Here is a 26,878-nt window from a genome sequence, read left to right as displayed (position 1 = left end):
TTATTATCAGCAAATGTTGATTTGTATACCTAACTTATATACCTATGGACCCAGGGTCACGTAAAAATTTCTTTGGCAAAAAGGAGTTGCAAGTGGAAAAAGTTAAAGAATCCCTGTGTTATATTACTTAAAGGACTGGAATCACATTTATGCTTGGATATTTAGAAGGCGGGAAGGAACTGGGGAGTAGCAGGAGAATGAGTGGTATAGAAATGAATCCTTGATGCTAGAAGAGAAAGGATTGGGTGACTGTCTAATGAGAGCTTCCTATATGCTTCATCCTTTAGTATCTCGAGGAGAACCTGTGGCCCAGGGCAGCCCAGTGAGAGGTACCTATGGGCTTGATGTGGATAAATGAAACCACTACACTCTTGTAAATACCAAGCCCTGGGCGAGGCTGAGTCACAAACCTGTTCCCCAGGTTAGTGTTCTGGAGCTAGATTTATGTTTCTGGGTGGGAAGGGGTCCCTGTCCCTCTTCCTGGCCCTGCCAACATTACTGCCCCCACAATCTGCAGCCAGACAAGGCTGTAGACATAGCCATTCTGCCAAGACCAGACCTTGCTTTCCATTTCTCTAGAGAGATCAAATCAGCACATGGCTACCTTATGGAAGGAAACAGGCTTGTGGGGCTGGCTCCTGAGTTTATAGGCAAGATTCGGGAGGTATCTGTCACCTCACCAACAACTACAACAGCTTCAGGGCTCTGAGGTTTGCAAAATATGTTCCTTGAAGCAAACTCACTGAGAAAGGGAGAAGTACTTTGCAGTATTCTCATTTACCAAGGAGAACCACAAAGCTGGGAGGGGAGGACTGACTTGTCTGGGATCGCTTGGCTAGTAAGTTTTGGAGCTGGCATTTGAACTCACATCTTCTGACTCTAAGGTTCTTTCTACTTCAATCACAATACTTCTCTCCCCTTTTAAGTCTGCTTTGGGAGACTTAGAATTTGTACTGAAGCAAGTTTCATGAGATCCCCAGTCTGTTCTTTTCCAATAGAGAAAAATCTTGAGGGGCCTGGAATAAGGACTAAGTAACCTAAGTTAAAAGCCCACCTCAAGCCCTCATTAACTGTTTGACCCCAACAAGTCCCTCTACCTAAGCAAACCTCCATCTCTTCATTTTCAGAATGGGGCAATAGCAGCATCTGTGTCATAGAATGCTTATGAGGATAAAATAAGAAGGTGGACAAGAAGTAATTTGCAAACGCGGTCTGTTATTACTACTATGGTACAAAGAATACTTCAAGGGAAAGTAGAAATTTTAGGTGGAAATTCTAACACTGTCCCTCACCAGCTGTGCCATCTTGGGCAAGGCACTGCTGTGATTTTCTGTTTTTCTCATCTATCAAATAGGAATAATAACTGTAGTCTGGTAAATTGTACTAAGGTAACTGTATATGAAAGTACTTTGTAAACTGTGAAGTGCCATAAAAAGAATGTGAATGGATGGTCAGGAAAATGCAAGGTTGCTCATTAGCTCTGGGTCCAGAAGTGGACTGACCACCCTGAGCCTCAGTTTCTTCACTTGTAAAATAATTGTCACAGATCTCTAATTAATGTATATGAATCCTTTGAAAACCTTGGAAGTGCTATCTAAATTCAGATATTATAAAATTAATTTTTTAAAATAAAAATTAATAATAAACAATTAAATGTTAATTTCAAAGCTAGAATTCAAAATTCTGGGTTTTTATTTTCTTGGTAAAACTCAATACTTGCATTATAATAGAGACCTAATATGGCTGCTACGTATGAGAAAACCCAGCTAAAGAAAAGACCGCAGCATATTAGATCTTGAAAGAAGCTTAGATACATTCTAGTTTAATCCCTTTACTTTACAGAGGAGGAAACTGAGGCTCACAACGGATAAGGAATTTTACAAAGATAGAACAACTAGTAAAGTAGGAGAGCTGGGATATAAAATCAAGAGTTCCTTCCTTCAAATTGAGAGGAGGATCATTTAGCACTCCCAAGTGAAGCCAAATCAAATTTAAATAGAATTGGGAAATATCTAACAAAATAAATAAAAATATAATAAAATACAGATAACAGTACATTTTGAAACGAAATCACTATGTGACCCTCAGAGATTAGTGGCCCCATTTTTAACTGAGTTTGACATAGCTGTTCTTGTCCATATGTGCTTTAAGCTAATAGAAAAACCCCTTCTGCCTTTAGGGAGAAAGAGGCTGTGATTGATTATATCTCTCATAAAAAGAAAACCTTGAATAGATTTATATAACTGATATAGAGTGAAATAAAATCTCTCTCATATACACAACTACAACAATGTGAATGAAAATGTCTTTAAAATGAGGCCAAATTCTGAATAACTGAAAAGTCAATGACAAATCCTAAAAAGAGAGATTATGAAATGTGCTTTTCTTCACATGTTTCTGGGTTACTAGATGGCTAAAGGGTGTAAGTCACAGAGGTGGGGGCCTACTGGGTCACAAAGGTGTATATATTATTTGATGAGATTTACTGTATCTGGTATTTTTGCTCCATTGCTTTGTTATGGAAAAAGTTAAATTTGGAGAGAGAGAGGAAGAAGAGTGGGTGGTTTTTCTCCCAGAAGTAACTATGATGTGAAGACTAAAGGCATCAATAAAAGAATTTTTTAAAAAGTTAAAATCCAAAGAAAACTGAATTCCAACAGAATCTGCATCCTGCATCCCCCCCACCCAAAGCATTCATCCTGAGATTCGGGGGAGAGGTGCCAATCTCCAAGCTAGGTAAAAAAGGTCTTGATAAAAGAGCCCCAAGACACCCTAAATGCACCAAGTCTGTCACCACCCAGTGTGCCCAGCTGAGCCACCTGAGACATTCCTTCCCCTCCTAGGGAACTGAGTTAGCCCAAGAGTTTTCCCCTGATGTCTGCTAAGGCTCTGACTTCCTGTCAAGCAGCTTTGGAGGTGAGTAACATCCTCTCCCCTCCCCCGTTCATCCTTTTGGGAAGCAGGACCTCACATTTTCCGGTGCGGAAGCTGCTCAGAGAGGAGGTCTGGTGAATAACACCCAAAGGGAAATGGAAGGGATGGGTGTCCTCTCCCACATCCCGACCTTTGCAGCACTGCAGTTTGTGGCCCACAAGGACTTTGTACCTCTTGGGAAATTCAGCTTCCTCAAAGCACTGCTTCAGGAGGCAGTGCCTCCGAGGATGGGGGATGATTTCCGTCACCCCTGGCTACAGAAAAGACCCTAAGATTGGAGATAATGTTACCATGAGATCAGGAGGAATAAAGCACTTCCAGTTTGGATTGGGGTGACAAAGGGAGGATAAAAAAATCAGAAAAGGCTTCCTGGAGGAGGTGGCATTTGAGCTGGGGAGCATGATTTGTATGAATGCTATGTAGAGGCAGGACATTTAAATGTAGACACCATCAGGATCATCAAGTCTGAGAAAGGGATTGGGAGAGCTTTATTTTGAGATTATCCCAGATTCACAAACATCTCATCAAAGTGAAAAGGATGCCTTGAGGAGGAGCGCCTGTTGAACAGCATATTCTAGATCAAAATTTCCCAAAGAAGTGATGGGAAGCTAGTAAATCAATTTTTTATATAGTTTTTAAAAAGTTTTACAAAACACTGTCCCCACAACAATGAGATCAGTAGCGCTAGGAGGGTCAAATTTGCAAAGTCAGACTGATTCCAAGCCAGGAAAGCTTCTTGCTTAAGGTCAGAGAGCTGGAAGGGGCAAAGCAGAGATGCAGATTCACAGCTGCTGATTCTGAGAACCAGTGCCCCTTCTGCCACATCCCGCTGCCCCAAAGATATATTCTTGGAAAGAAGAGAAGAGAACTCTGTATTTTTCCTCTCCAAAATTTTTTGACCCTGCCAACTCATCCTAAAACCAGGCACTGATTCAGAAGGTGCAGGATCACAGCTATCAGGTATACTTTAGAGAACAATCTTATTAAATATGGCTAAACAAACTACAGCTCTGTCTATATTTGTCAATCACTGATTCAGAGGGCAAAGCCTTCTCTTTGGAATCACTAGACTGGATTTGAAATCTTTGCCTTTTAACTGATTTAATGATCCATGTCCTGGAGTTCCTTACTTCATCTTGTCTTAAAGAGTTAGAAGTTTTTAGCCCTCAGCTTTCTTATCAGGGAGAAGGGAATATTGCAGTCTCCTTTCCAAATCAGTTCAAATTCTCCCATGCATATTTTCCCATATGATAAGATCATAGGGGTAGCTAGGTGTAGTAGTGGATAGAGCACCAGCCCTGAAGCCAGGAGGACCTGAGTTCAAATCTGATCTCAGACACTTAACACTTCCTAGCTGTGTGATCCTGGGCAAGTCACTTAACCCCAATTGCCTCAGCAAATAATAATAATAATAACTTTAATTATTGTATAGTTGTTGGTTGTTTTTTATTATCGTTACTTGGATGGATCCATAATCTCAGTATGAATCCCTCCACTGGTACATGCATGCAATCCTATTATATCTGATTCTTATCTATGTCTTCCCAAAGAGTCTCCACAGAACTTCTCCCAATGCACTAATTCTCTTTATATTTCATGGGTACCAGTGTTATTTCTGTCATCTTTCAATATTACTATGTGATTGTATGTGACCAATCCACCCTTTCCTATCATTCATCTACAGGTTAGCTCACATTTATCGTTATTTTGTATTTTTAAAAAATTATTCACAAAGTACTTTTCTCTTGCAAATTAAGACTCCTCTGAGATACCACTACACACCTATCAGATTGGCTAAAATGACAGGAAAAGGTAATGATGAATATTGGAGGGAATGTGGGAAAATTGGGACATAAAAAAAGGAAAAGGCCATTCTAGATGTGCCAAATGTTTGGGGCAGCCCTCTTTGTAGTGGCAAGGAACTGGAAACTGAGCGGATGCCCATCAGTTTGGGAATGGCTGAATAAGTTATGGTATATGAACATTATGGAACATTATTTTTCTATAAGAAATGATCAGCAGGATGATTTTAGAAAGGCTTGGAGAGACTTACACAAACTGATGCTAAGTGAAATGAGCAGAACCAGGAGATCATTGTGCACAACAAGAAAATTATACAATGATCAACTCTGATGGACGTGGCTCTTTCCAACAGTGAGGTGATTCAGGCTAGTTCCAATGGTCTTGTGATGGAGAGAGCCATCTGCACCATCACTGGTATATTTTCACTTTTTTGTTGTTTGCTCACATTTTTTTCTTTGTCATTCATTTCCTTTTTGATCTGATTTTTCTTGTGCATCATGATAAGTGTGGAAATATGTATAGAAGAATTGTATATGTTTAACATATATTGAATTATTTGTCACGTAGGAGAGGGAGAAAAACTTTTGGAATACAAGGTTTTGCAAGGATGAATGTTCAAAACTACCTATGCATGTGTTTTGAAAATAAAAAGTCTTATTTTTAAAAAGTACTTTTCTCATGGTAATCCCATGGGGTTGTGTGATTATTATCCCCATTTTATAGAAGAAGAAACTAAAGCCCAGAGAAGGAAAGTATGTTCGTGGTCACACTGCTAGCAAGTAGCAGAACTGGGATCTGGATCGAGGTTTCTTGATTTCAAAACCCATTCTTTTACCATTTCTTCATACAGTTCCCTCTATAATACCAAATTTCAACCCAAGGTTTTCTGCTAACCTACACTAATTCATGATGATGATGATAATAACAGTTATTAGTTATGCACCACTTTAAGGCTGGCAAAGCACTTGAAATAAATTCTATCATTTAATCCACACAATAATCCTTCAAAGGAGATGCTAGCATACCAATTTTACAAATTAGAAAACAAGGCCCAAGTAAGTCTAAATGTCTTGCCCCCTCAAAAAGTGATGTGAGGAGCAGCTAGGTGGTGCAGGGGATACAGCACCAGCCCTGAAGTCAGGAGGACCGGAGTTCAAATCTGGCCTCAGACATTTAATACTTCCTACCTGTATGACCCTGGGCAAGTCACTTAATCCCAATTGCCTCAACCCCCTCCCCCCCAAAAAAGGTGATTTGAAAAAAATGTTTCCCATTCCCTTTTTGCAAGTAGTTGGAAGTGGGATCCATGGGTGTGGAACATTGGATATAATTATCAGGGTTTTTTTCCCCAAAAAAATATATTGATTATTTTGCTGATTTTTTTTCTACCTAATTTTTTTTCTTTTAAAATTCTTTGTCATGGGAAATGTCTCTTTGGAAGAGGAAAGGGAGAAGATACAGGGGAAAGTCTCCATGATGTAAAAACAAAAGTACTTGGTAAAAATATATTTAAAATACATGGATGATTATTGCCTTAGGGGGGAAGTGACTCGCCTAGAGTCACACAGTGAATGTCTGAGGAAGTATTCAAAATTGACTCTTCCTATGTACCTAGTTACCTCCTACAGTCATTCTTGCATCTATAAATGGAGCTTATTCCAGAGGAAGGGGCTAGCAAAATACCAAACTGTGTACTATGGAACTAGGTAATGATCCCACCTAGTGACAGTACAAATTTCCAAAAGGGTTTTCCTATGTGGGGATCCAGCAAGCCTCCAAAAACAAAAAGGAAAAGGGGAAAAAATAGGTGGCTAAGACAGAATATGGAATGTACCATTCATAAAAATGGAAGGATTCTTAGAGATCTATCCCAACCCCCTCTTTTCACCAAAAAAACATTAAATGGATCCCACAAGGTGACACAGATGGTAAGGACTGGAGCCAGGTTTTGAATTTAGGGCCCCTGACTTTAAATTCAGTAGTCTTGCTAATAGCTGCTGAGCCAGTGCTGAGACTCAATGCTCCTCTTCCTTGAACAGATCACTCTGCAACCTTCAGACCTTAAAGATTAAATAGCTAAATTGATTGTACAGCAATAAATGTCCCCTACTCTGCTTCTCCTTCCTCTTTCCTTCTTCCTAGTCCTATCTGCCTGCCCCATCAACAACCCTGACTTTTTAGCTGGTCAGACCCAGGCTGCCTCGACAAAAGAGGGTGAGATGTCAGTCGTACAACGGACTTTGCCAATTAATTTGAGTATGGTGACAAGGACTCTGTCAAAGATAGAAAGAAGAGATTTCTATTCCTGCTCCATCCAGGTGAGCAGGGAGAGAGGAAAGGCTAGACCTGATAATGGTTCCCTTGGCCTAAAAGGATCAGTTTCACTGAGCAGAGGAAAATTAAAGCAACCAAAGTACTTGGTATTAATATTAAATAGTGACTGTCCCTCCAAAGGGGGTTATTCATAATTGTATTATTTTTGTAAATAATTATAGAGCTACCGGGATGCCAGATCTGTGGTCAAGGAAGACGTGGCTCCTAGCATACCTCTGTTGTTACTAGCTGCGTAACCACAGGCAGGTCACTTAATCCCTAAGCCCCAGGCAGCTCTCAACTCATAAGTCATGGATGGGTTGTGATCTGTGTCAGCAGAGGGAATAGGGAGTCCCCAAACCAGTGAATTCACAGATCCTTGACATAAGAGCCGTAATAACAACACAGGAGACAATGTAGTTCGTGTGGTGGAAAGAGCGCTAACTTGGCATCAGAAGGCCTGGATTCAGATCCTGGCTGTACCACTTATTAGCTGTGTGACTGTGGCAAAGTCATTTAATCTGAGTCTCAGTTTCTTCACCTGTGAGATGGGAACAATCCTTGCATTAACTCTTGTATAATGCTATGTTGAGGAAAGTACTTTGTAAACCTTAAAGTGCTCTAGAAATTATCCGTCAGTTTCTCTTTTTGGGTTTCAGTTTCCTCCTCAGGAAAATGGGTGTAATAATTCTTTCTTTGCCTCTGTGAACCTTCAGCCACTGGAAAACTGCAAGCTAATATTCTAGGGAACTTGCTACTGATCCAGTTTTAAGATTCTATCTGGTTGTTGTTGCTTTGTTTCCCCCCTACCCCTGCCCCTGCCCCATCCTTGGCCCTGCTCTTGGATCAAGTCTCTTCTCTCTCCCTGCTCACCTGGGCCAGGGAACATTAATCTCCACAATTTGGGTCCTCACTGTCTTGAGAGGTGGGAAGGTGCCCAGAAGGAGCACACCAGGACCCCCAGCGTGTTTGAAACTAGCATGGCTGGGACAGCCTCAGGATGCTGATGAGTGCCCTCCAAACCAAATGATGCTGACGGCAGCAGTAACAAACGCTCATTTACGGCATCTTCAGGTTTGCCAAGCGGCTGTGAGATGTAGCCCGGAGAACCAGAATGCCCTTTCCAACAGCTGGAGTTGGAGCTTGAACCCAGGACCGCAGGCGCTTGTCACGAGGCACAACTCCCCCAAACTAGGTTTCTCTTAGATAAGGGAACTTCCTGCTCCCGCAGGGCACCCAGCTGCTTCCAACTGTGGGCACCCCTCGTGGTAGGGCCAACGCCGGGAAACTCTGGAGGCCCAGGGGGTCGGAGGAGCTGACGTCACTGGCGCTACAAAGGCCCTTTCTTCCCTGTGGGGGAGCACGGCTCTCCAATTCTAGCCCCGCTCCTCACAGAAATACACACCAGACCCTCTCAAGCGTTGTCTGGCCTGGTCATTTCCAGCTGCCTCTGGGTCACAGCTTCTCGAGACAAAGAAGGATTCAAACTCCTGAGAAAAACAGTCTAAGACTCCAACCACACTCACTCTGCCATGGAGATGAACTTTGACCCAAACTCCAAGACATCTACCCCTTATTTACTTTTTAAAGCTAACACATTTCACAGAGTTAACATTACACCCCTTTTTAGACCCAGTGCCTCCTCCCACATTCCAGGCCCCTGACCTTCAACCCTTCCTAATTACCTGCTCAACACCCCCAGGTCCCCGCTGCCCGGGTCTGAGCTCATCACCCGTTGCTGACTATTATATATCCCATCCTTCGCTTGCAGATCAAAAGCAATGCTAGAGTGTGCCATGACCCCAGATGCTTCGGCTACAAACCCCCACATCCTGGGCCTGCTCAAAGCTTTCCCCAGATGCCAAACCCTCAAAGCAGGGCAGCCCCCCGTCTCCCAGCCCTGTGTGGGAGATCTAAAGCGGGGGCTTTCTGAGCCACCTCAGGAACTCACTTCTGACACTCACTCTGCCGAGGCAAACCGGCCAAGCAACTCTCCAGACGAATGAGTGAGTGTTCACTTGGATCTGCCGTTCTGCTCTTCCCCACAGTCCCCACTGGGCCACAGGGAAGCAGTGGCTGTTCCCTTGCGATGTCTAAAGGTTCCCAGAGGGATCAAGTAACAGTGCCCCATGAGAGGGATCACAGTGCACTGGAAAGGAGTCCCAGATGGGAGTTAAGAAGACCTGTGTTCAAATCATGATTCACAAATTACTTTGTGTGACCTCAGAGAGGTCCCTATGGAGTCTCTAGGTCTCAGGTTTCTCATCTATAAAATATAGGGTAGGTATGTCATGGGCCCCTTTAGCCATCTGGTGAAACCTGCAGACCCCTTCTCAATATGTTTTTAAATACATAGAATAAAACATAGGATTACAAAATAAATCAATTATATTGAAATGCAGCTATCAAAATATTTTACCCATCCAAGGGCATGGACTCCAGTTTAAGACAAAGATGACCTAGAGAGCTTCTAGCTGTAAAGCCTCCACTCCCAAGATCTTAGCAACAAGTTCACTGCACATACTCTCTATTCCTCTAGCTAACACCACTTTCGTCCAGATCTTCTTTACCCATTTGCTTTGACTTATTTAAAAAATTGATAATTTAATAGATACCTTTTGTTTTTATATCATATAATCATTTCTGGTATCACTTCTTTCCTCCTATCTATCTCCTCAGAATTGAACCTTCTCTTTTAACAAAGAAAAACAGTTAAACAAAAACATCTCTTATAGTGATCATGTCCCAAAATGTGCACAATATTCTATCCTAGGAGTTTCCCACCTCTGTTGCTTGGATTGTTAAAGTTCTCTTGTCCAATCTTTCTCTCTCTTTTTCTATTGAATTTCTAATCAGTCTAAGGCCAAACTCAAAGGCCACTTCTTCCAAGAAGCCTCCCTGAGCTCCCCTTTCAGTAACAATGTTCCCCTTAAACTCATAAAACTTTTTTTTGGTACCTCTCCAATGCATTTATCATGTTTTGGAGTTTTATGTGAAGGGGTTTTATCTCCCTGTCAGATTATAGGTTCTTCGAGGATAGGTATCCTGTCTTCCATAAACTGTCTTTCCTCTGTGTGACCTGCACACAGCAGGTGCTTAATATATGTTTAATGGACAAAGGAATGCTTCCCTGCAGCTGGCTGCCATTTGGGAGGGATTGGGGGAGAAGGAAGCTGATTTAAAAAAAAAAAAAACCTCTTAGAAAAAAGAATGATTGATTCCTTTTCAGCTGGGCCCAGGCCCAAATCACAGCATTATCATCACAAAAACCCACCCCAAGACTGTTTAACTTGGCCTTCATCCTATTCATTCTCTCTATTCCAATATGGATAAAATATAAACTCTTAAGCCAAGCATTCAAAGCTCTACACAATCTGGCTCTAACCTGCCTTTCAGCCTTATTTCACTCAATGCTCCTGTCAAACAACTGTGATCTGTTCCCTCATCTGCTCCTGTCATCTCCTTCCCTCATGCCTTAGCATGAGCCATCCCACCCACCTGGAATGCTTTCATTCACTCCCTCCTCATCTCTTCATGATGAACTCCTTTTCCCACAAGGCCTTCTTCCTTTCACAGATGCCACTTCCTCATAAATCTTCCTCCAGGTAAAAGGGTTCTCCTCCAGCTGCACATTCAACCAGATAACTTTGTCCAGATCTCTCCTTTGCCCCTTTCCTTTCACTTTTGACTCTGTGTTACTTTTTCTGTACATGTCATCTCTCTTTTAAGACTGTAAACAGAGGCTGTCATTTTTCATCTTTGTATTCTCCATAGAGTACAGTTCCTTGTAAATAGTAGGTTTTTATTAAAGCCTTTGTTAAATCTCTGTTGAATTGAATCAGTAATTCCTCACTTCCCAAGGCATTCTCTTGTTCATTCTGGGATAGTTCTAATCTTTGGGAAGTTTTTCCTTTTATCAGGTTAAAATCTGGAAGGCTGGAGCTTAGGACGTTCCTGGTTCATTCTTCAGGATCTAAAAGGGTGGCTGGATTTTCCAAGATGGAGGATCTCCATCTCAAGATATTGAAACCCCTGCCCCGTGACTCTGTCTTCTTGGAGTCCAACTATTCAAAATGCCAATCTACCAGACATTGTAAGAACTACCCCCCCCAAAATAAGACAGCGCTCTATTTTGGAAAAAGCCATCAGCTTCTTTTTCCTGGCGTCGTTGTTCAAAGACATGAAAGCCAACTTGGACAAGAGAAAATAAGAGAATAAAACAAGAGCTGAGAAGAACACATCCCCCGACTTTACAGAGCAAGGTCACACAGCTGGGCAACAGAAGATCGGGACTAGCACCTAGGACCCTTTGGCTGCAGACCAGTTCGCTTCCCCTCCAACCAAGCAGGTTCTCAGGCAAGTCTATGGCTTGCTGGGACCCAAGGATTCGGATGCTGCTCCACCCCTATTTGTTTGCCTAGAAGCTTTCTCCACATGGCAGGCTGGCTGGGAAACTGCCTGGCCCCCACAGACAAGCCGACTCTATCATCCCAAATCTCAGTGTCCACCACCGAGCCCAGATGTTCCTCCTGCCCCCACGTCCCACCCAAGGGGCCCCGGGCAAGGCAAATGGGCACTCACCATCCTCCTGGCTAGGGAGGTGCTGTGGGCTCCGCATCCTCTCGTCCTGGCTGGGGCTCAAGCTGGAGCTTAGATGTTGATCAGCTGACATCCATGTGGAGTCATTCATATCAAAATCCTCACTGCTCACGGAAGTCTCATCCTGGGGGTGATAATAATAATAATCAAAAGAACAAAGAGTGTTACAGAGAGAAGACTGAAATTACTCCTAATATCCCATCCTCGCCCCAAGGCGGCCCCTGTGCCAACTTTGGCACCGCAGCCATTGGGGGACCAAACACCTCGCAAGCCACCCCCCACTCCCAAATCAGCTGGGGGGCCTTACTGGACAACGTTTCCCCTAAAGAAGCAGCCCGTGTTCTGTTTCCTGTTTGAAGACAGAGCTGAGGAACAGCCCTGCCTGTAATTGAGGACAATTACAAGGATTCACATCCTGGAGGGGCGGATGGCAGGGCTCTCTGGCTCTTACCCTTCAGAGCCTGCAGTCAACACCAAGACTGAAGCAAGCCCTGTAAACAAGCACCACCCTGCCTCCCCACCCAGCCTGGGGAAGAAGCTTAGCTAGGGTTCTGGGCTAAGGAAACAGGATGCAGGAGCTCCGGCAGGGCTGGGAGTCCTGAGGCTGCCCGAGTCCCGCGGGCTGCCAGCAGCTGTGTGGAGAGCCACTGCAAACTACGCTTGGCGACACACCACCAACTCCCATGCAGCATAGATGGAATTCCTTTCTCCCACTCCCCCAGCCAAAAAGACATTTCTCTCTTCCTCCTTCCTAACCTTTCCTGGGTTTCTGAGATACGGCGCTTGGAGAGCTTCCAGAGACAAAGAGGTCAGCCACAGAATTTTAAAGAAAAGAAGGGGGTGGGTGGCTCGCAGCTGAACAAAAACAGAGGGTCTGAAAAGGGGCCTAGGAGGTGAGGGGAGCCTCTTGGATCTGTGCTTCCAGAAAGGTGGCAGTATCAGGCAGCCTTCTGGAGATCAAATTTTGTGACTGCTTTCTGGGGACCAGGATCTATCCAATGAGTTGCTGCCCACTACAAACAAGCACAAGATTGTAGAACATGGGATTCAGAACTAGAAGAGGCCTTAAATGATCATACTCCATCTAACCCCCTCATTTTATAAGCAGACTGCATGCCTTATCCAAAATTATACAGGTAACACTGAATTAGCAGTGAACTAGCTCTCAAAACATCTCCAAATCCTTCTAATTCCAAATTCAGGGCTCTCTACACACCATAATCACTTAAGATTGTGTGCACTGTTTCTATCTCAGTTCTCCTGTTGTCTGAAAGACCCCAATCTCCTGCCCTGGAAGAAGCCTTTCCCCTCCGGATCCTCTTTTAGGAAAAATAAAGCAGGATGTTTCAAAGCTGTCAATAAGAATGCTAGGTGGACAAGGGGAACCTCAACATTTCTCCAGACTCAGAGCCTGGCTAACATCTCCCTTTTAATGGTGAAAAAAATACAATTAACACCAATCTTGCTCCCATCAGAGACTCATCTCATGTATAATCAGTCAGCTTTTTTTTTTTTTTAATAGTGACTAGATATCTTAAAAAAAATTATTTCTTCTGTTCTCTTCTGGAGGGCTGGCATACATCTGTTGTGGTGGAAGGAGATGTCTGTGAGGAGGGGACAACAAGAATTATGGATCTTGCCTCTCCACCCCTCCCTCTTGATAGTCCAGCTCTTGAAGGAAATTGTCCTAGTCATTCAACTCTGCCTTACACTGGAATTTCAGATTTAGGTTTCATAGGGAACTCAGAGATGGTCTTGTCTAACCCCCTCATTTTACAGATGAAAAAACTGAGATTGAGAGATTTCATAACTTGCACATAGGTAGTAAAATAGAAAAAAAAATCCCCACTAGATTTCAATTCAAATTATCTGGATTCAAATATCAGCTTTCCTACTGACTACATGTGACCTAAGATTAAGCATTTTCCCTCTCTGAGCCTCAGTCTCTTTCTCTGTCAAATATATGGGCTAGATTTAATGTTCTCCTTAGGGTCACATCTAAATCTACAATCCCAATTCACAGAACCAAGAATTTTGATTCTAATCCAGAACTCAGATCTTTTAATTCCCTTTACACTATTGCAAGCCAAATCACTAGGAATATACAATTTTTTATACAACCTCAGGAAAGGATCCCTTAAACACACACACACACACACACACACACACACACACACATACACACACACAGAGCTCCTGTCTAAGAACTAATCTTTCTAGTGAATATGATGTCCTCCCAACCACAAAAATTCACTCTCCCCAAAGAACAACTCTTCCCAGTAAGAGAACATGCTGCCCTTTAGGAAAGTGTTCTCTGAAATTATTATGCTCTTTCAGACTTCTATTCACACTCAAACACTTTTACTTCACTCTTTTGGCCCTCAAGTGAACACACTGTTCAACTTCTCCAAAGAGTTAAACCATGAACCAGCTATGAATAATAAAGTACAAACAACCCCCCACATCCCACCCCCACATCTCATTAACCACTTCCCTCCATGCTCATCACCATCCTTGGATTCTCTATCACTCCAAAAAGAAAAAAAATGATGAGTCTGGCTGGCTTTTCCTGGTAGTACTCAATAATATATATTCCTGGTAGCCTCCAAACCCCTCCTAGCCCTTTTGGGCTAGAAGAAGCTTCGTTCACCGAAGGAAGACTTTTTACAAAGATGTTTCTGAAAACCACACTTCATAATCTCATGTCCCAATCACACAAACCAACATTTATTAAGTATCTATTATGTGCACAGCATTATGTCTGGTGTGAAGTAGCTCTAAAAATTTGAGAATTTAGACCTGGTACAGACCATAGAGATTAGTCAGTCTCTCCTTCTAGGAATGTTCCCCAACAAGAGCAGTATGAACAATCTTTCAATTCAATCTAACTCAAAAAATGAGTTTATTAAGAACCTACTGAGTTCAACTCATTGGGGACACAGAGACAAAAGAGAGCTGAACTTGGAATCTCCAATTCCCAATCACAATCGCACCATCAACACTTACTGAATGGCCACGGGCCAGTGGAGTCATGATTCGGAACCCATTTGCTTAATAAAATTGGGATTCCAAAACCAGCCCCTTAACGAGTGGTAAAGAAGTGTAAATCATGGGGCACTATGAAAATATGAATCATTATTACATTTGTTTTTATTGTTATTGTGAACTTTCAGCAGTGTCAGAATAAAGTGTCAAAATAGTTCTTAGACAGGAGCTGTGTGTGTGTGTGTGTGTGTGTGTGTGTGTGTGTGTGTGTGTTTAAGGGATCCTTTCTTGAGGTTGTATAAAAAATTGTATATTTCTAGTGATTTGGCTTGCAACAGTGTAAAGGGAATTAAAAGATCTAAGTTCTGGGTTTGATTCTTGGTTCTGTGAATTGGGGTTGTAGATTTAGATGTGGCCCTAAGGAGAACATTAAATCTAGCCCATATATTTGACAGAGAAAGAAACTGAGGCCCAGAGAGAGAAATAGTCAGTGCCCATGATGGAGACTGAAGTTTTTTTCTAGGATTTTTTGAAACCGTTGAAAATCTTTACAATGGGAAATTTCAAAATTATGGTCTGTCACTATATACAGTTAAACAACATTTGTAGAGTACCTACTGTAGGCTGAGCCCTGTTCTTAGTGCTGGGAAAGACACAACGTTTTAGAGGGAAGTCTTTAACTTTAGTAGAACAAAACACCAACAAAGATAAACTGAGAGATTTAAAAAAAAAAAAGTATGATGTGTGACTCCAGGGGAAAGGTAGTTATTAATCCTAGTGGGTGGGGGTAAGGGGAGAGAAGGCAGTAGTGTAAAGCATCAGGGAAGACTTCGTGAAAGAGATTAACATTTGATTTGATCCTTAGGAAATATTCACCAGGCCAAGAGGTGGAAGGCTTGGAAACTGCCTTCTGCTTCCTGTCCAGGCGACTTCCTGTTTCTCTTTTCACACTTGCTTCCGATTCTACTCTTTCAGGAAGCCTTCCCTGATTAGGTAGATTAGGGAGAAGAGGGCCACTTCCCTCAAATATGCCCTAAATTCTCTTTCTGTCCAAATGGAATTTCAAGAGGGAAGGAGAGGCAAAAGGGGGAGGCAGTGGTTATTGCTTAAAAGCCAGCTCTCCAGTGCCTATAGGAACCTGGCCTGGCAGTCAAGGTTTTCATTCATAGATCCAAAGTATCCGTACCCTCTGGTACATAATTATTTCTTACACCTCAGTCTTGTCTCCAAAACAAGATCTTTAACTCTCTAGGAGCAAGAACCACCCCTCAGATTTCTCCCAATGCCCCAGATAAAAGGAGACAACAACAGTGCCTCATGTTTCTAGGGTCCTCTAGAATTTAGGATAATAACCTTGTGAGACAAGTTGTACACGGACTATTATCCCCATTTTATACACATGGAAACTGAGGTTCAGGTAATGGAAGCTATTTCACACAAGATGAGATCAAACAGTTAGAGAAATACTCGGACCAGAACCAGAGCCCAAGTCCGGGGTGTTTTTTCCATTTCAACATTCTCAATAAATAGGTTATTCCTGAATTGAATTGCCCAACACAAAACAGGAATTTAATGTATACATTGTGTTACCCTAACAAAGTAAAGGATCCAATCTACTTAACAGGAGTTTCTCCAAAAAGGGGTCACATGAAAACCCAACCCACTACTCCTCTCCCGCCAGTGTTGTAGCCCGGCCGGGCAAACTTCCTAGCAATGCCTTCCTTGTGCAGCTGAAATCGCTCCCAGGAATGGGCGTTTCATCCCACTATGTGCCCAAGGTAATGAGCTTCTCAAATTCTGATCCCAGGAAGAGCTTTTGCAGCAGGGATTTACTGGAGAGAGCCATCTGCCTCAATAGCTGATGTGATAGATAAATGCACGCTATCTCTCCAGACTGGACATTTCCCAGTTCCTGTCCCATCTCTTTCACTGACCCTGTGACTTTGAACAAGAAAGTCATGGTTCCCTAGGATTGAAATCTGTCATGGGTTGTTGCTTTGTTGTTCAGTCAAATCTGATTCTTTATAACTCATGTGGGGTTTTCTTGGCGGAGACACGATTTGCCATCTTCTCTAGCTCATCGTACAGGCGAGGAAAAAGCTAGTGGCTGTCTCCGGTTGAATGTGAACTCAAGTCTTTTCAACTCCAGTGTGGCACTCTATACTTTGTGCCACCAAACTACCCCATTTTGCCAAAGGAACCGAGTGGCAATTTTCTCTAACTTAAAGGAAACTGAAGTCTAAAGAGATCTGTTGACTTACCAGGGTTTATATGGCTAGGATACAAACCCAGAATTTGAGTCTCATATCGCTGCTCTTCTACCAGGACATAGCCAACTCTTTTAAAAAAAATAAAGGGATTTTGCTACAAGAGCTGCCATGAAGTACAGAAACAACATAACACTAGATTTCAAAAGGCCTAAATTTGGGTCCTGGTCCCAGTATTATCTGGTCCTGTGATCTTGGTTAAACCATAGAACTGACTTAGGGCATAAAGGCAACCCAAAAGTTGGCCTAAGAGCCTATTTCTCTCTAATCTGACCAATGAGGAAACTGTGACTTCCACAGACCCCACAGGTAAAAAGCAGAAAAGTTAAGATTCAAACTCAAGGCTTCCAATTTCAAGTCTAGAATATCTAAGTTATATTTCCCTCCATTCTGAGCCTCAGTTTTTGTTATCTATAACATGGAAATGGCACTTACACTCTCTTCCTCACAGTGTTGCCATAAGAAATCTGTATAAAACAGCTGGGGAGTGTATGACAAATATAACATTACTATAGAGGTGTCTCTCCAAAGACTTGGGGGCCCTGGATCGGGACTCACTTAAAACAGAGATCAGGATGAAGAGCACACCTCAGGGTGAAAGCCCAAGGAAATACTGAGGTGAGAACAGAAAGGGAGCTATGATTTTAATTCTCTTCATTATTAATATTAAATTTTTGGAAGCCAGTTTTCTTTTCCCTACTTCCACTGTTATTTTTATTCCATACTCATACTGGGGAGGGACATGCTCACAATAATTTCTGCTTTAACAAGGGTAGCTAATTCCCTTTTTCTAAGCTCTCACTCTTCCCTGCTCTTCTGCACGAGGTGTCATTTACAACAAGGAAGTTTATACTTAGCCAGACCTGGGCAGAACCTGGGTTAATTTTAACGTGGAAAAGCAGTGATTTCAGAGTTAGAGGACCTGGACTAGAACTCCCAGCTTGGCTGCTGGCTAACTGTGTGACGTTTAACAAGTCATTTCCTTTCCCTCAGCTTCTTTATCAGCAAAATGAGGGAGCTAGATTGGATTGTCTCTGAGGGCCTTTGTGGCTCTAAATGTTATCTTTTTAAAAAATTATAAAATTTTCTACTAATATGTTTTGATCAAAGGGAACCACCCAAACCCTGGGAAACAATTCTGCACTCCTGCACAATAGAATATACATTTCTTGAAGGTGAAGATGATTTGTGTCTTCTTTACCATAGAAGCTTGTACCTGGGGGGGAAATGGTGTTTAATAAAATGGTGTTTAATAAATGCTTGTAAAATGGATGAGAGACTTTTAGTGTTGAATTGAGAAAGGGGCCTCCTATCCAAGACCTCAATTTTATCTGCAATTCTATCTGTTCCTCAGATGTAGATATGTCAGATATAGATATATCACACATACACATGCATATGCACACATATACATACATTCTTAAAACATAGAGACTTCAATTGTAGAGAGTCTAATCATGGCTCCCATCACCCCCTGGCACCCTGAGAATGAGGCAACCTCAGCTAATTGCTCAGGTAATTATCAGAGTGCATTATTCTGCACCCATAAATAACTCAGAGAAAAGAGAAAGAAAATCCACTACACAAATGAAGAGGGGGCCAGCCTTTGGACTAATAGGTTCTTCTATGGCTCTGGCTTCACAAGTTGGGTCCTTGGGTTCTCAAGGGAATTTGGTCGGCTAATTTCTTCTTTCATGTAAACAAACTTCAGTGAAACTTTCATTAGAAAATAATAGGGGCATCCATTTACCTCTCAGCTCCTTAAGCACTCTCTTTTCCTCAGCTTTCTTCCTTTAAGACAGTGTGGTAAATGGGAAGATCCCTGAACTTGGAGTCAGAGATCCTGGCTCTGCTAGTTACAAACTGTGTGACCCGGACAACCCATTCATTTCCAGGGAGCTCTGGATGTGGGAATAGATGGCCCAAGGTCCCTTCCAGGGCTGAGGCTAACCCTGAACACAGAACTTCCTTGACAAAAGGGAAATTACAGTGGGGAGAATTCCTCTCATCTTATCCTCGAATTTGGCCCTTAAGAGGCACAGGAGAAGTGGGATAAAGAATACCGGGTCTGGACTCTGAGAAAATAAGTTCACACTCTAGATCTATTACTTAAATAAGCTGTGAGAAACCCCAATTTCCTTGTTTGTAAAATGATGGGGCTGCACTCAGGTGCCATCTAGCACTCACCCCTCAGCTCCTCCGTCCATAGGACACCTGGCAGCAGCATGTGACAACAGCTGCCCCAAACCATCTGCCTGGCATCTCCCTCCCACTCCTTCTGCCCTTCAGCATTCCAAAGCCAACAGTCTCCAGAGCCCAGCAATAAAAAAAAAAAAAAAAAAAAAAAAAAAAAAAAAAAAAAAAAACCACCACCACTCTGCTGCCTTCTTTTCCAACAAGGAAAGGGCCTGAACTGCTAACACTGGGGTCACAGAGCACTGGGGCCAACTGCTCCCCTGAAAGGGGAGCTCTTCAGACGGTAGCAGTGCAGGCACAGGGACGCACCCTCCCCCTGGAACCAGGATTCCACTCTGAGCATGACAAAGGAAGGGCTGGGAGGGGGAAAGGGAAGGAAGCTAAACCTTCCCCTCCTCCTTATCTCCAGTCCAAAATTCACGGGCATGTTCAGTCTCTGCTCACTTTCGAACAGCACAACATAATGGAAAGAGCCTAAGACAAGGGCATGAGACCCTGCCTTTGCTGATGAATTTGCTGGGAGACAGCAGCTTCCCTCTGTCTTTGAGCCTCAGTTTCTTCCTCTACAAAATGAGACGATTAAACTAGATCAGTGGTGTCAGACTCAAATAGAAATGGATCCCTGCAGGTCACACAGTAACTTAGAAAAACCACAAATTAGCGCTCTTTAGAGTGTATTGTGCTTTTATTTTTTTTCTGGTTGGCAGTTTCGATGGAAGGGTAAGTTTGACACCTGTGGCCTAGATCACAGGATTATAGAATTTAAAATAGGAAGGACCTCAGATACTCCAATCCCTTTATAGAGGAGAAAATGGGAGACCACAGAGGTCAAAGGAGCACTAGAATTTGAACTCAGACTGTTCAGCCCCAGATCTAGAGTCGTCAGTATTATAGTGAAGGAAGTGTAAAAGTGAGGAAAAGTCTTGAATTTAAGGTCAGAGAACGTGGGGTTTGAATACAGGCTGTGCTAATTACTACCTGTGGCACCAGGCAAGTCACTTTCCCAGGCAGTTCCCTAATGAAATGAATGTCAGACATGTTTCTTCCCTAAGGTCCTTTCCAGTTCTAGATCTAAGGACTTATGATTTCTAAGGATCCTTTCCACTTTATGATCCCAGGATTCTACAAAGCCACCCTTCCTGGCTGGCACACAACCTCCTCACCCAGAACTGAAAGGGACCCGGGACCCTGGCATGCAGAGCAAAGAGCATAAATGAAGCAAAATGGTGGCTTCTGGGAAGGATAGGAAACTCTCCCTGTAACCAAGGCTTGTAAATACATGCAGGTGCTATCAGTAACCTGATTATTTTACAACTGGGGTCAATTTCTCTGGAACTGGGTTCCTGGAGCCTCTGAAGTCAAGCCATTTATATCCTCCCTGCTGTGGGATCCTGGCTCTTGCCACACACGATTTACTTTCCAGGCCTTTTCTGAGAGCTGAAACTCTATATGCTCCACTTACTTTGGGCAAAGAAGAAAAAAAAAAGAAGAGGGATTTGTTTGGAATTTAATGCAATCTTAACCTGTAACCCTGGGTCCGAGAGTCCTGGGTGTGGTTGGGAGGTGAGGGAAACGAGGGGAGGGGAGAGGAACAGGAGGCATTTCTGAGGTAGGTAGACCAAAAACAAGCCCTTCTTTCTGCAGGCCTCCAGCCAAAGCAGGGATCACTGGGAGTGGATGAAACAGGTTCCAGGGGCAAAAACCACAGTTGCCAAATTATGGTACTTTGTTTTGCATTAAAGCTGTTAACTTCAGTTACCCCAGCAACAGCTTTCTCCACACTAAACCAGTACCAAGGATCATCATGGCCTCAGGATTGGAAATGGGAAGGACCCCCTCTTAGTGTCCCCTCCTGGGCCTTTTTAAAGCCCAGAGAATGATCTCCTCCCCCATCCACAGTCTCTGCCTTTGTTTCTCCGTCTCTTACCACTGGGCAGCACCTCCCCTTGGTCTCTGCCAGCCCAGGCCAGTTAGGTGGAATTCCCTGGTAAAAAGCTCTCCTTAACCTTGTCTCCATGTCAGCAAACATTAAGCACAGCCTTCTGAGCATGCCAGGAAGGTATTGAACCGCATTTGACCCTAACTTAACCACTTCTGCTCATCAGCCAGTTCATCAGCCTGGCTGACTAATGGAAGATGGAACAGATCAGGATCAAAGGCAGCAGGCTTCAATGCAGGTCATGAAGAAAGGCAGCAGATCCCAAGAAATCTGGTACAGCACTAATTAAACAGAAGGGCAAATTCACTTTTTCAGTTACAATCTCCACTGGAGGGCATCTTTTCTGCAACTGCAAGGAATTTCATATCTGATTGATGTTCCTATGGACATACACTTTTGTGAGAATTATGGAAACAATATGGGAGGGCAAACAAATAATCCGTCATTTATTACCTTTTGAATTACATAGATACACAAAAAAGCATGGAGAAATTACAGTCTGTCCCAGAAGGGAGAGAACTCTCAACAGTAAGAACACAGATGCATTTAAGTGTTTCTCTCTCTGAGTTCTCTCATGTTTCTTAATATTTCTTATTTCTTAAAAATATGTATTCACAAAATAGCACCTGAGTGTTCAAAGGGACCTTAGTGGTCAACCACTCCAACTTCTAACTCAACTAAGAATTCTCCCTTCAGAATCTGTGACAGTTATCTCGTCTCTTGTTTGAGCACCTCCAGTGACAAGAAGCCCATTACTTCATAGGTTGCTTATTATATTACTAGACAATTCTGATCACTAAAAAGCTATTCATCATAATGCATATTCCTCCTTACCTCTGCCTCTCAGAATCTCTGGTTTCTTTCAAGACTTAGTTTAATCACCAACCTCATGCATGAAGCCTTTTTTGATCCCTCTAGTTGTTAGTCCTTTCTTACCCCACCCAAAAAAATAATCCCATCTTGTATCTATTTTGTACACACACACACATGTACATGTTCTCCCCCTAATAGAATGTAACTACTGAGAGCAGGGACTGTATTATTTTTGTATCCTAAAGCCCAGAAGAGTGACCAGCACAAAATAGGTCCTTAATAAAAATCCTTGTTGATTTAAAAAAAAAAAAAGCTACTTCCTTATAACTTTTATTCTTCCTCCATCTTCCAGCATCATAAACAATCTATCTAATACTTCTTCTATTAGTCTGTTAGATATTTTAAAATGGCAGTCATAACCTATCTTCTCACCCATAAGTACACCAGAACAGTAACTCAAAATAACAGAAATCAAAGATGTTAAGGACAAGTCTACAAATTAAATTGTTTCATGTCATGTCTTCTATGTGTCATGTCTTCTAAACAAAGGAATAGTATTATAACCTGCATGCTGTTATTAATAATAATTATTGCAATAATGATCAATAACACATTTATATAGCCATTTAGAATTTAACAGAGTGCTTTCCTGCCGATAAGCTTTGAAAATAGAAAGGTGGTATTATTCAAATTTTGTAGATCAAGAAACCAAGTCTCACAGAGGGGAAATGACTTGGAGTTGAGACTTAATCCCAGGTTTCCTCATTTCATTCTTAAAGTCTTGAGTTTCTCTCTACTACATAAAAATCAAATCAGAAGGCACTTTACTGAGATAGTCTGTATGGACAAGATAGCTTCTTTATAGTGAGAACATGCATGGCCAGTGAGCCCTCAAGAAGTAAATCAGGTCTTTAGAAGGTTTTCTTTCCTCAGAGGAAAGCTGGGGCCGAACTTGTAGCAACTTCCCTGCCTAAGACTTCCCCAGAATAGAGATCTTGCCTTCCAGGAAAAGGAACAAGGGGAGCCAAAAGTTCTTAAGCAATGAAGAACACACTCAAGTTTAACATCCACCCCAGGGGAGGGAGAGATCTGGAACATCAACCTTCAATGATGGGAAATGCCTTGGGTTGCTGTGTTCTCGCTGTTCAACATCGAGGTGCTGAATCGAGTGTTGTCTGACCCCACAAGACACACATACCCAGCAACTGGGTCTATTATTGCCAGAGAGTGATTGATGAGGCCTGAAATCTGTGTTGGAAGGCGCTGTTCTTCAAAAGCTAGCCTGGAAGAATCTCACATCTGGCTACATTTAGTCCAACCCTTTCCTACCTATCTATAACATCCCCGACAAGGGATTATCTAGCCTCTTCTCTCTTTGGCTTTTCACTACCTCCCAAAGCAGATCATTTCATTTTTTGAATAATGGAGAAATTGCAATATGATCTTTGGGCTGCTATATAAATGGAATTTAATCCAATTCTTCAAGGGATGATAGAGACTGAAACTCCTCTGTGTTTTACTAGATGTTTTCACAAGTTACTATTATAACTAAAAGATGTGATGCCCTAGAAGTAGCCAGCCTTTCTTACCTTGGCTAAGCTGATCCACTGGCAATAGCTAGGCAGACAGTGCACCATGGGCTTATATTCAGATTTCTAAGAACCAGAGTTACTTCTGCAAAACCTGAGCCACTGGATGAGAGAATAATCACCATCAGCAGCATCTTTTTGCATCTTCTAATCACCATACCTACTACTGGTCTCTGTATCCAAGCAAAACAAATTAATCCTTTTTCAAGTCTTTTTATTGGACTAAACACATTCTCAGTCCCTTCAACAGAGCCTCACTCACATGGCATGCCTTCTCATCCTATATAATTCTTGTCCCTGTTTTCCCCTGAAGCTTCCACAGAGGATTTACCCAATACAATAAAGGCCTTCCTCTTATTCTCAAGGCTGCCAATGAACACTTGAGCTGCCCATCTGTTGTCTCTCGTCCTCAAGATCTGACTAGCCTACCTCTTTTCTGCCCATACACATCCTTTAAGCGACCATTCACAAGATGTTTATTAGTAACAATAACCCATCCTCCAACAGATAACACTTTAACTATTGAAGATATTCAAGGAACCCAAATGAACCAAGACTAAAGCAAGGATTTGATTTTAAGGATAGAATTTTTAAGTTTTAAGGCTTTCCAATGAAGGAATAACAATACTGGGGATTTAAAACAACAGTGAATCATTTATTCCAGTGGGTCCTACTCATTGACCAACGGAACACAGTATGTAGACTTACAGAATGGCAGAAAAGACAGAACCAGGAAGGAATTGGACCCTTTAATCTAACCTCCTAATTGTATAGCGAGTACCACAGAGGGGAAATGGCTTGTCCAAGGTCACAGGAACAGTTGTGGGCAGAGGGCCATGAATGGAAAAGATAAGAAGTTCTATGTACAGCTCATGTAAATAATCATTCCAAAATCATCCAAATACATGGAAATCAAGAGAGAGGCTACTCACACAGTCTTCCTCCCAGCTTATATACCAGCTGGCTAGGCAAACAAACACCTAAACTGCTACTGGGGCTCGGGGCTTTCCATGTGAATCTGGAATAAGAAGGGTTTTGCCCCTAGGGAGATGCTATTTCAAGCACAACCCTCCACCAGAAATGGGAGGAAATCACAGAGTCCAAACACTATTTCAGGTGAAATCAGGAGGTTATTAATCTCCTCTACACACAGACAGAAAGAAAAAAATCAATGTTTTAGAAAAAAAAAAAAAAAAGGTTCCATTTGAATTAATGGGTTTGTGGCTCCTTCATTGATCTGTTCCTCCTCACACTTTTTTTTGTGTGTGTGCTTTTGTGCACTTAGGGAGGAGGGGAAAGAAGAGGGAGGAAGGAAAGGAAGGAAAGAGGAGAGGTGGGAAGAGGAGAGGGGAGGGGGAGGTGCTCTTCATAAGGAAAAGGACGATCTAACCTTAACCTTTCTCCAGTAATAATGCTAATTAGAGAGGCTTAATGAGAAGTTCCACTGGAAGCCCAGCTCCAGAGGGCCAGGAGATGGTCTGAGGAGCTGCAGCTGCAGCTCTTGGGGGCTCAGTTTTGAACAGCAGCAGCTGGAATCAAAATGTGGATGGGATTTTTTTTTTCCAATGGAGAAGGCTTCCGGCCCCTGAGGTGTAAATCCACCTTAAGAACGCATCTTACAATTCCTCCAATTCCAGCAATCTCATTTCCCCAGGGAGGCAAAACCTCCGCACTGCCACGCCCCCCTCAATTCCCCCCTTCTATTCCCCCCCACGCCCCAATCCCCAGCGTTAGTACAGTAGCCCCTTTAATTTAGGAATGCTTGCTCACTAAACGGCCAAGCCTATGCCCACCAAGTCACCGCCCACCAGTGAGTACCATAACAGGTTATCTTAGCTTAACTTCACCTGAACTGGGCTGGCAGGCGGAGTCCCAGGGTCAAAGCAGCCCCATCCTGGGCAGGGAGAACTCCCCAAACACCAGCTCAACTCCTTGGCAAGGGAACACCAAAGTCCCTCGCGGAGCCGTCCCCGCCCCGCTCCAGGCATCCACTCACTCCTTCCATCCCCCACCAGCAGCCACTTCCCCTCAGACAGCAGACCTGGAGTGGCCTCCCAGCTCCCGGTGCATCCACCCTCTCTTCAAACACCTTCCACAATCCCCAAAGAGTCCTTAACTCTCTAAGCGCCGATGGGGTACTTGTCCACTAGTCCCTACCAAAAGTGTCCGCCTTACAATACCTCTAGTGTGCGCCGAAAGCAGCCCTCCCCACTCCGCTCCCCTCCTTCCCATCCCCACCGCGGCGTGGACCCTCAGCTTCGCCCGAGTGTGGACACAGCGCAAGTCTCAACCTCTTTAAAAGGGGACCCCCACCTTCTTCCTCCCTCCCTCCCTCCCCCATCCCCCCCACAAAACATTCAGTCCAGCGCCGACTTGCCGAGCGGGGACCCAACCCCGGAGCGGCCACACATCCCCCTCCCCCCTGGAAACCCCCCTTTCCCCGGACCCCAAACCCACACAGAATCAAAGACACCCCAGAGGGGGGGGCTAAAAGGGGCAGCCACCCCCTCCCCTCTTTTTCTCCCCTCCTGAAGCAGGAAGCCCTCTCCTCCATCTTCGACCCCCCCCCCCTCCCGGGACCCCCCAACCCCGCCCAACCCCCTCTGGGCCCCGGGGACGGGGGGGCCCTACCGGGGGGGGAGGGGGGGGGAGGGGGGGGGAAGGGAGGGGGAAGGGGGGGGCCCCCAAAAAAAAAAAAAGGAGGCGGAGGGAGCGCGGGACAAACCCCAGGGCTGCTGCCTGCTGCTGCTGCTGCTGCCGCCCGGGGAGAGGGGCTGGCACCGCCGCGGCGCGTCACTGCCCGGCCCGGGGGGGGGGCGAGGAGGGCCCAGTGCGAGCGGCGCCGGGGCCGGCCAGGGAAGGGGGGGGCCACCGGGCACCCGGGGGAGGGGCCAGGCACGGGGCGAGGGGGGGAGGGTACAATGGGGCGGGGACGGGAGAAGAGGCCGCACGGGAGGAAGTGCACAGAGGAGGGGCGGGGGGAGATGCCCGGCACGGGGATAGGGGAGAGTGGGGGGGAGGTTGGGGGGAAATGTACAATGAAGGGGGGCGGGGCACAAGCAGTGGGAGGTCCTGGGCACCGGGAGGGTGCACGGGGGGGCCTGGGAGGAGGGAGGTCCCAGGCATGGAGATGAATGGAGGGGCATTAAATGTATGGAACCCGGAGGATGCACAGAGGCGAGGGGACCAGAGGGGGGTACATTGAGAAGGGGGCGTGGCGTGAGTGGAGGGAGGTCCCAGACATTGGAAAGAGGGGAGCTGAGCGGGGAGGGTGCAGCTCGGAGGGACAGATAGGACTGGAAACCCAGCGGGGAGGGGAGCGATGAGAGGGAAGAAGAGGAGGAAGAGAAGGAGAGGAGAAAGAAGAACCAGGTAGGGGGGATTGATGAAGACAAGCCCTGAGCATGAAGAGAGCTGGGATCAGCCGAGGAGCCTTTAAA

General features: G+C 44.0%; 1 protein-coding gene across 2 annotated transcripts in view; it reads right to left on the bottom strand.

Annotated features, from left to right (window-relative positions):
* NOL4L (nucleolar protein 4 like) overlaps nt 1-26,878 on the bottom strand; it is a 198,668-nt gene that overhangs the window by 52,963 nt on the left and 118,827 nt on the right. The window contains exons 1-2 of one of the 2 annotated variants that reach the window (XM_031954102.1): nt 25,286-25,708; nt 11,632-11,773 (exon numbers count right to left, since the gene is read on the bottom strand). In XM_031954102.1, coding sequence (XP_031809962.1) covers nt 11,632-11,773; nt 25,286-25,426 — 283 coding nt within the window. In that variant the 5' untranslated portion in view covers nt 25,427-25,708. Of the gene's footprint in view, nt 1-11,631; nt 11,774-25,285; nt 25,709-26,878 lie in introns of those variants that run through there. The other variant, XM_031954101.1, reaches the window with a different exon arrangement.

Source organism: Sarcophilus harrisii, chromosome 2 (assembly GCF_902635505.1).
Source record: "Sarcophilus harrisii chromosome 2, mSarHar1.11, whole genome shotgun sequence".
In the NCBI taxonomy this organism is placed as follows: Eukaryota; Metazoa; Chordata; class Mammalia; order Dasyuromorphia; family Dasyuridae; genus Sarcophilus; species Sarcophilus harrisii.
The sequence above is the reverse complement of the archived record's forward strand: the minus strand, read 5'-3'. Positions and strand labels throughout refer to the sequence as shown.